At 47.9% G+C, this 10,399-nt stretch overlaps 1 protein-coding gene across 1 annotated transcript in view; it reads right to left on the reverse strand.

The window, feature by feature from the left end:
- Positions 1-676: 676 nt before the first annotated feature.
- Positions 677-10,399, reverse strand: part of SNTG2 (syntrophin gamma 2) — a 152,739-nt gene continuing 143,016 nt past the window's right edge. The window contains exons 17-18 of the mRNA XM_007469259.1: positions 7,342-7,452; positions 677-808 (exon numbers count right to left, since the gene is read on the reverse strand). Coding sequence (XP_007469321.1) covers positions 677-808; positions 7,342-7,452 — 243 coding nt within the window. The remainder of the gene's footprint in view (positions 809-7,341; positions 7,453-10,399) is intronic.

The raw sequence follows: 10,399 nt of genomic DNA on the forward strand, positions 1-10,399 counted from the left end.
ATATATATATATATATATAGTAGTGTGGATCTGTTAATCCCGAACTCCCAATTTATCCCTCCCACCCACCTTTTCCCCTTTGGTAACCGTAAGTTTGTTTTCTACGTCTGTGGGTCTGTTTCTGTTTTGTAAATAAGTTCGTTTGGATCATTTTTAAGATTCCACATATAAGTGATATCATATGATATTTGTCTTTCTCTGTCTGACTTACTTCACTTAGTAGGATTATTCCTAGTTGCTGTACAGCACAGAGAACTATGTCCGATGTCCTGGGATAAACCATGGTGGAAATCCAAAGGAGAACTTTCCATTCTTGGGGAAGATAAAAGTGGTGAAGCTCTTGGGCTTTTCGACTGTAAGGAAATAGAAATGGAAATGAAATGTGGGTTTTAGCAGAGTGTGTGCTGTTGGCACCTTCACGTGATCTGGAGGACTGTGGTGACACGGCTTATTTCACAGGGAAGCCGAGTTTTCTCAGCCACAGCTCTGCCTGAGCGGAGGCTGTGTTCCTTGTCAGATGCAACAAGTCCGACCCATCTCTGGAAACTAGCGACATGTTTTATTGGTATCACAACTATAGGACCATTATAAAATCACACAAAGTCGCAATATTGTGCAGGAAATATTCATTTCTTAAGAAAATAATTTAAATTTCAGCGCTCAACAGAAGCACTGTTCAGCTGCTATCCACGTATTTTCTGGCAGTACTCTGACTGTCTATAAATACCGGATCCACCGAGGCCACCTTCGCTGCTATGAAGGAGTGGATGCAGTGTAGAACAGCCGTCAGATCCTGAAACTCCAGCTCCTGCAAGCAAAAATAGAATGTACTTTTATATTATAAATATTAGAAAAACACATTACAGAAAATTTAACAGATTCTGTGTTCTTAGAACCACAAGGAAGTTACTCAAGTAAGTACAAATACACACGAACTAAGAAAGGCGGCTGTAAACATGAACACACTGGTTTTCTGGGTTTTTTGCACTGATATCCTGACGATTGGGTTTAATTCTTGATTTTCTTGTAACTAACATAGGTCAGCACTCAGGTCCTCTGCTCGGCATCCTGACTCCATCTGTGCCGGGCTTTCAGTCACCTGACCAGCAGCATCAGGTCGGGACTTTGGCCTCCACTGAAGCCTGTCAGAGCTCTCACACAGCAGGGCTCACCATGTTCCCAATTTAGCAGAATGAATCGTGCTAGGCCCTGCGTGTGTGCACGTGCACCTGTGCACATGTGTGAACGTGTGTGCACACATGTGCCCCTGTACTTATGTGCCCATGTGTGTATGCTCTGCATGCATGTGTGCCTATGTGCATGCATGCGCACGTGTGTTTTAAGTGTTCGTGCACATGGATGTGTGTGTCCGCGTATTCAGCAGGTGAGCTAGAGGTTGGGGTACATGGCCAGCAAGTTCTGTCTCATGTTCTGTGAGTTTCACCCACTGAACCCTGTCACCCAGTTACTTTCCTCTGCAATTTATTTGTCCCAATGACCTCGATATTTATAAAGTCTTTTAACATTTCATGGTGGCTGAAACACTGATTTTAAATATGATCTACAGCTTGGCATAATTATCAAATTTTAAGTGTTTTAATACCTTGATCTTATCCTTAATTAGCTGAAACTCTCAGGAAGCCATGAGGGTCTATACTGGGCTTGTCAAACTATGAAGACTGAGGTCACCCAAACTTGAGAAAACATTTCTTCTTTCATGATCCTTACCCTCAGGAATGTTCCATCTATCACAAGGGTGACACTTTCAATGAACGTGTAAGTGTTAACACTGCCCGGATGTCCTCAATACATCTCCTCGCGCAGAAATCACATTTCCTTATGGCACTACCCCTATTTCTGCGCAAACTGCAGACATGTGTCCAAAACTGTCTGAGAGATGACAGACAGCCCTTCCGAGCAGCGGTAGCCATCCTGGGCTTTTAGTTTTCCCTAATTGTCATCTAATGGCCCAGTGCACGAGGGGGAATTTTAAAGTCTGTAACCGTTTAAGAGACCAGTTTCCACTCAGCTGTAGCAATTCAGACACAGACTGTATTTCAAGGGGAGCCTTAACCACTGCCCTTCCCAAAGAATTCAACATGGAAGCCAATCAAAGCTATACTTGAAAGAGATGATTGTTAAATAAATGAACGAGTCTCTATGATAAGTGAATACGCGCTGTAATTTCCCTTAGAAAATGCCCTGAACGAGTACAATTGGATGTGACAATTAGCAGGGATAACCATGCACAGAACACAATTTACCATGTGTTATTCTACAGGGAACTCAGATCGGGGCCCAGCCACTGAGTGTGGAGACAGGCCCACTGAGGGGATCAGATACGGGTCTCCCACTTGTGGACTCTGCGGCCCAGGCAGTGCTGTGCCAGGGCCTCTGAGCTGCAGCATTTGCTGATGGCTGTGGCATTTGTAAATACTCCCCACGGACTGATGACAGGCTGGCAAAGTTCCTGAAACTTCACCGAGTGGCTCCCCATGGGGTGTGACGCACACGGCCCCGGACGGAGCCGGGCCGGTGCAGGAGGCCGTGGAGGGAAGACGTGGCTTCCGGTACAACGTCGGTACCCAGCCAATGCCGGTCCTCTTCCAGCCATCAGTTAATAGAGCATCGTCAGCCTCAAAGGTCAAAAGTGATGTAGGACACCCCGAGTAAAGCGCCAAGTTCATTTTCCAGAGGAGGAAATGGCAGTTTTAGGGGTTTAAGTAACTTCTGTGAGGTGACGAGGCTGACTAGTCACAGAACTGGCACCGAAATCCAGGACAAACTGGTCCATTGGGCCCTCGCTGTTTCCTGACAAAACCTTCCAGAAGAAACCTAGGGCACTAGCTCTTACACCGAGCGGTCCTGAGGCATCAGCACCTCTTGGGAGCGTCCTGGAAAAGCAGATTCTCAGGCCGCATCCCCCTTTGGTGCCTGGTGGTCTGTGTGCCCCTTGGAGGCGGAGGCTCTGCGGAGGGGATGTCGTCCTGGAGGAGCTCAGGGGGCAGGGTGGCACCTCACAGAGGCACCCGGGCCTCATCAACCCCAGAGGAGACGCGTCCAGTGGGCGCGGCTGGGGCCCGAGAGCGGGTGGAGGGGAGGGGCTGGCTGGGGGCTGAGCCTTCTGGAGGCATCCAGCAGGCATGCGGCGGGTGGAGCTGGGCAGGGAGAAGGGTTCAAGTGCAAAAGGTGAAGCAACAATCGCTGATGCAGAAGCTGCAGCGAGTCATCCAGGAGATCCAGAGAAGATAATCCATAGCACGGCTACACTGAACCACTGCCCTGCCACACGCAGACAGAACCGCCTTGCATTGGAAATACTGCCACCTAGGACTCGCATAGCTGCAGAGGAGAAGTCCATTCCTGGCTTCGAAGCTTCAAGGACAGGCTCACTCTCTTGGTGGAAGAAACATTCACATACTGAGGTCTGGGGGAGTCGTTCTGGCTTGTACGTGAATTAACGTAAACTTTATGCCGACTTGAACGATCTGTTTTGTGCCATATTAAACATACATTGTGATGCCTGCGCTTCTCTCCTGGGCTGGTTGTGGGGATGAGGCAGTCATGCTTAGGAAGGACTGAGCACAGCGGCGGCCTGTAACGTAACGGGTGTGATAAAAGATCCCCCCCCCACCCGCCGGGCCGCGGTGAAGGCCTGACGGCCCAGGAAGGCTTGGAGGGAGGGGTGGGTCCCCAGGCAGGTGTCGTAACCAAGACGACCCTTGCACAGAGACCCTCGGACACAGCAAACCTTTGACGGATGTTTTCCGAGCAAATGTCTACGGGAAGCACAACGTCCAGGAAGAAAGCTGAGAAGCGGAGTCAGAGGCCAGCAGGTGAGAAACGGCGAGGCGGCCGGGTGATGCTGGGCTCTAACCTGGATGCAGCGGTTCGCGGCTGGTGCACCTTTCCTGTCCCCACGCGGACGAGGCGCACCTTACTGACCGACGGTGCAGGGGACCTGGGAGGGAGGAAGGAGGGAAGAGCAAAGAAAGGACAGCTCTGTTCCGTTCCAGCTTCCGGGAGAACAGGTTAAGGACAATTCCAGACCCATATTTGGAAGGGGCTGCACTCGCGTGTCCCCTGTTCTGTCGAGGCCCCGCTTCACTCCATCCTCAGGAGGAACCTGGCCTTGTCTCCCTCCACCATCTCTCCACAATCCGACGCCGCCACGGTTACTCGCTGAAGCCGGCAGCGGCGTGATGTACCCCTGCTCAGCCCCCGCCGTCCACGTCCGGCCGGCTGCTCGACTCACGACGCCGAGGCACAGTTTCCAGTGGAGTGTATCCTCCCGGATCATCACAGAGTGAAGAACACCCGCTTCTGTTCCCCCTAAAGACAGAATTCTTCATCATGCAGTGTGCTGCCTTCAACGACCAACGTCCGCCTCGTGGATTCTCAACTGGGCTCGCCAGGAACCTTCGTGTGCAGAGGTCTGTAGTCGTCGGGGATTTTCACGGTAATTGGAACAATTTTTTCCTTGGAAACTGATAAAAATTTTTGTGAGTGTATCTGGTAGTTCTTTCAATACTAACTTGCTCTTTCTTTCTTCATTAATTTATTCATTTAAAACACATTTACTAAGTTCTGAAGATAAAAAGCTAAAGAAAAGCTGCCCTTGACGGCTCAGTCTAGAGGCAGAAATGAAATCATAGAGGAACCCGTAAGATACAAACAACGGGCATAGGAAAGGGGTCGGGGGGTAGAAGGGCACCGTCCCTCCCTGCAGTGGACCTCAAATTCAGTCCTTGTAACTTAACTATAATTCGCTTATAACCTATTAAGCAGATCAGTAGGCAAGTAAATCCTTCATTTCAGAAAGCTTGTTTATGCTACACTCTTTTTTTAGGAGAAAGATGTAGAAAGCATGAAAACAAATACTTGCTTTAAAAAAGACTGCAACCCCAAAGCTCCAGCCATTGGCCTCACTGTGGGGTCAGCCCAAGTCCCGGAACTGCATGACGTTTTTGTAAATAATGGATAGAAAAAAATAACTTCCCCTCTGTGCTCCCAAAGCCCCAGAAATCCTCCCTCAGATGCATTTTCTCTTTACGCTCATTCCTGAGGCAGCGATCCGTTAAACATCCCAGAAAGGTTCTCAATAAACACTCAAAGGTTAACTGCTCCACGACTATCACTCCCGTAATGAAAAGCTCAATTAATAGGAATAGTTTTCTCTGAAACTCTTGGTTCACTGATGACATCACGCCTCTCTCCCTTCCTCTGGCCATAGCCCTGGTTCCTATTCAGCGCCCGGATCTTGGTTTAAATCCAGCGGTAGCTACAGGTGTTCTCACGGGTTCTAGATTCCCGACTGGCGTTTCCAAGCTTCCCTCTGTCTCACGAGCTGTAATAAACGCAGAACATCAGCCTGAAGTGGCTTCTTCAAACCGCCGCCCGTGTTTACTAGAGGCTCTCCACGTGCGTGTTTCCTGCTCCGTGTGACAACATGGAAACCACTTTTGTCCCCAGTTTCATCCCCACTTGCAAGGCCCCGGGAGGGGCCTGAGCAAGGGGCCCCTGGTCCTTGTGCTACCTGCTGAGACCCCGGCCCCCCTCTGCCCTACTCTCTCGCACCCCACGGCCCCGGAGGGGAGGCACGGGGGGGCTGCCGGAGGTCCTGGGATCTGGGGGGGGAGGGTTCACGTGGACATGGGTTCTGTTTGGGTCTCCTGGGAGGTTTGATGTGTCTCACACTCATTTCTGTGTCTAGTTAGCTTACCGCATTTGCAATTCTGTATTTATTTTTCATAAAGAGACACCTGCAGACTGTTTAAGCTTCAATTCTGCAAATCCTGTATCCGCCCCTGTGGCCTCCACAACTTTCTAGGACTCTCTCTTTTCCTGAAAATGGAAACTGAAGCTGCCTAAACTGAGGGCCACAAAGAAACCGAGTCTGCTTCGATACACATGCCCCAAAGTTTATGCCATCTGTTTCAAACTGTCTGGTTTAGATCAGTCAATGCCTCTACTCCCTTTATCAACACAGATAACCAAGAGTTGACTAAACATCAAAAAATAAAAATAAATACTTTTAAATCAAATGAAACAGGAGTCCCTGTGAAAAGGGAATCCAGGTGTCACGTGACCGTGTCCTGGGACATCAGGTGCTCTGGCAAAGTCCCTGGAACCCGTGAGCACAGGAACCCAAGGCACACTGGGGGGCTAGCTTCCTAAGTGTCCCCCTGGCTCACACGGACGGCATAGGACCTGAGCCTGGAAGGGGTCCTGGGGCTCCTCCTGGCCGCAGTCCCTAGGGCGAAGGGCAAATCAATGCATCAGCAGAGGAGGAACTGCTGTGTTAGCCGCATCCATGCTGATCAAGTACCAAACACACGGTACAATCCCTTCCAGCCTCCCTCCCTCTCCCCGCTCTGCTCTGACCCCCCTCTGCTGGTGGCAATGTCCACTGGACTCCGCTCAGGGTGGCGTGACTGAGCGTGGCCACCTCCCCATCACAGCCCAGGGACCCGTGTCCCTGCCAGCATCACTGTCCCATTGGCTGCCCTGTTGTAAACCTCCAGACCCAAAAGCCTTGACAGTGGTTACAGTCTGATTTTGATTTTGTCCACTCCCTAAATATAATAATGTCAAGCGTTTCTGCACAATCTCAGTTGTACTTAAAAGGTAGATGTGGTGCATTCTCTCATTACCCTCAGTGAAGAGGTGTTAAAAATTGACACAATATTCGGATATAACAATGTCACGTGAGATGTGTCCCTCTGACGAATTTCATCAAAAAGTGCATGCAAAGTGCCGACGTATCAGCTTCCAAACAATATGTGTTTGTAGCTTTTGCATTTTTGTTTTCTCTTTCTTTTGGTTTTGTGTATGGAACTTATCCTTCAGTTTGTCTTTAGTTTATATTAAAACTGGGTTGTTGACAACACGGTTATACATAAAGTAAGGAAAAGATCAACAGTTGCTGATAGTAAAATGACAGCTCAATGCAATGAATTTGTAAGTTATGTCAAGATCCTTTGAATTAACAGAGTAGCTTGTTCCTGGTACCACAGACAATCCATCACTTAATGCAGTTTGCAAAACTCTTCCTTTAAATATTGACTTCCCCTGTATTTTTAAATATTGTTTTCCTGCTAATACTGACTAAGCAAACTGTGATTTTCAGAGGAATCAAATAATGTTTCAATGATTACAATTTTAGGATATTAAAGCCTCTAACAGGAGACATACTCTGGGCTCTTGTGACATCCTTGCTGATTTCTGAGGAGGGTTCCCACTCCAATTCTGATTATTTTCCCTAGGCCAGTGGAACGGCATGTCCACCCTCGGACGCTTGGTTACTCGGGTGAGGCTGGGCTCAGGTGGGTGAGTTCCTACCTTCATCTCGATCTGCTTGGTGTCCAGATTCTGAAACAGCAGCTTCACCCGAGCTTTCCCATCATCTGAAGATCCTTTCAGTTGAGAGAATTTAAATCTCCAGAGCACACTCTGTAAAGGAAGGCAATTATCTAGTGGTTTAGACACAAGAGCTCACTTCTTTCATTAACATCTGTCAATATGTTAAATAATCTATTTAAATAAATGCAGACATTTTCTCCGTTATCTTATGTACACTGAGCACGTGGTGACTTAGAATCTCCACCTTCTCTTTCCGAGTATAAGAGACTGACTCCCTCAAACCACCAGACTTCCTGGGCGTCCCTCCCGTCAAGCTCCAAGAAGCCTGTCCTGGTGCCCGAGCGCCCAGGCCCCTGTGGTCTCCTCTTCAATCCCATGCTACCCGCACCGCCTTTCTCCTGGGTTTTCCTTAACGCTTAAAAGCATCATAAGCGCTTTGCTCCCTTTTCTTCTTGAACAGCTTAAAAGAATCCACTCCAAGGCCCAGGTCTGGCTACACAGAGTACATGAGACACGGTCAGCAGTGCAGAGAAAATGAAAACCTTTCTCCCGCCCCCTCCCCAGGTTAAGTTCAAATCTCTCAATGTTGGTTTCTCCTGGACCAAAAAGCTGAAAAATGTAGGAGCTCTTACCTCTTAATACTAAGGCAACAATTGCTTAATGTTTGCTAAGGTACTTTAGAGATGATGTGTACTCTATAAACGCTTACGCTTCCATTAAAAAAGAAAGGCTGCAGCAAATAAAGACTTAATGGCTGCCTTTTATAAAGGGTAGTCCTTAATTATAGATTCGTTATGATAATAAATCTTTATCTTCCCAGAAAAAAATCCCAATAGAGAACAGCAATTATTTTTTAGCAAGCTATAAGTTTGTATTAAAAGCATTTATTTTGAAATAATGAACATATGTTTCTCTAAGTATCACAAAAGGCCAAGAGGCTGGGACGTGGGGAGAATTTCAGAGGCGCCGTTATCCCATCGGCTCCTCGGCCCATGTATTCACACCCGCACTGGCCTCGAGGCTCCTGGCACATCTTTCTTTTATATTGAATCTTGCAGCCGAACAGAGGCTCTGCAGCTCGTGGTCAAGTGTCACCACGTACGTTCCTTCTCGATGCCGAGGAGTTGGAACCTCGTGGGGTCTTGGGGAACAGTGATTCCAGTGCTTGCACTTTCACGATAAGTCACTGGGGTCCTTGTGCCCTGCTCCCCACTCGGGCACCAGGGCCCTTTCAGGTCGGAGTCACTGGACCCACCCAGAATGAAGCCGCTCAGAAGCCGCTTCCATCAGCACTGCGGTAGCAGAGGCTGCAGGAGGGCTGCTGGCCCACTGAGATAAGCCAGAGCACGAACCACGGCAACAGCACAGCCCAGCCAGGAGGGCCCAGCACCGGTGATGAGACCGGCGGCGGCGGGGAGAGCTCTCAGGCCGCCTGCAACGCCCCCTCCCGGGCAGCTCCCATCTCCCAGGGCAGGGAAAGACGGCTGTGATTTCAACCTCAAGGATTTTGTGGAAACAGCCCAAATCTCACCTGCCTTTAAAACTACCCACCCTCCAGCTGTCCTGCCAGGAACCTGTAATCATAAGGGTGTGCATCCAGAGGAGCCGGAGGTATCTGATAGCATGGTTTTGCGAAATTCCTCACCAAATAAGCAAGACCCGGACTGCTCTGAGAACATCACCTGGTGTTTGTTCAAATTTGCTTATGAAGAACAGCTCAGTAGTCGTAAGATTCTAGGAATAACCTACCTAACCGTCATTTACGTGGTATCATAAATGGCTGTTATACCTGGTCATCATTTACATGGTATCATAAATGGCTGTTATACCTAATCATCATTTACATGGTATCATAAATGGCTGTTAAAAAAAAAAAAGGCAAGATCAGCATAGAACTTAGAAATATGGCAGCAAATGCCGGAAAACAGCTGAAATTGTTGACGGAGGGTGTTCTGGGGAGCGAGAATGATAAGGGGCAGTTCAGAGGACTGCTTTTCCATTATACATCTGTTAGTACTAATAAGCCTTTTAACACTTTGTACACGTATAATTTCGATTAAGGTAAAAATTAATAATATTCATTCTAATCATGAGCAAAACACCAGGCAAATCCCAATAGAGGGCATTCTACAAAATACTGAACACCTAACCACTGCTCTTCAGAACTGTCAAGATCATCAGATACCAGGAAGTGTGTGAAACTGTCACAGTCAAGAGGACCCAGAGACACGGCAACTAAATGTTATGTGGTATCCTGGATGGGATGTGGGAAGAGAATAGGGGCGTGAGGTAGAAGCCAAGGAAATCTGAATAAAGTGTGGACTTTCATTCATGAGAATTTATCAACATTGGTTCACTAATAGTTACAAATGTACCATACTAATGTAATTTGTTAATAATAAAGGAAACTACGGGCAGGATATATTGGAAAAAAAAATAGTATAGACAAAAACGTGCAGAAATCCCTATGTGAAAGCCCTGCTTATGGTTTAAAGAATCCACAGTGGTCCTTACAATGAAGTCCTTTAGCTGCATCATCGTTATCTGTTTGGTGCGTTATTTTTACACTGAAACCGTCCTGCAAGGTGATATGAGGGAAATGCAGCTTGTGAGACGTACACACACAGCTCCTTTGCTTAAAATCATGCACTCATGTCACATGGTGGCCCATCTGGGGTGAGGTAAGATGTCCTAAATGTGGGAGCTGGAGGACAGCTTTCGGGGGCGGCCCCCTTCCCTTCCCACCATCAGGAATCTTCAGGTCACTAATGGTGGCCTCTCGGAACTCCTTCTCAACTTCTAAGTACCTATAAACGGTAATTTTTATTTAAAAAAAGAATTTTCCATTGCCATTATGGATGACATTTCTGCACATTTTATCTACAAGTAGTTTCAGGTAACAGTCTAACTGGAGGACTCTGAGCTTTTCTGCACGACTGGACTTTCCAGGCCAGAACCTCACACGCCGTCCACTCACAGCTCAGAGATGCCGCCTTGACTGACCGCTAAGCCCAGCCATGTCCTGGCTGGGTTAGCA

Source organism: Lipotes vexillifer, unplaced genomic scaffold (assembly GCF_000442215.2).
Source record: "Lipotes vexillifer unplaced genomic scaffold, Lipotes_vexillifer_v1.1 scaffold356, whole genome shotgun sequence".
NCBI lineage: Eukaryota > Metazoa > Chordata > Mammalia > Artiodactyla > Lipotidae > Lipotes > Lipotes vexillifer.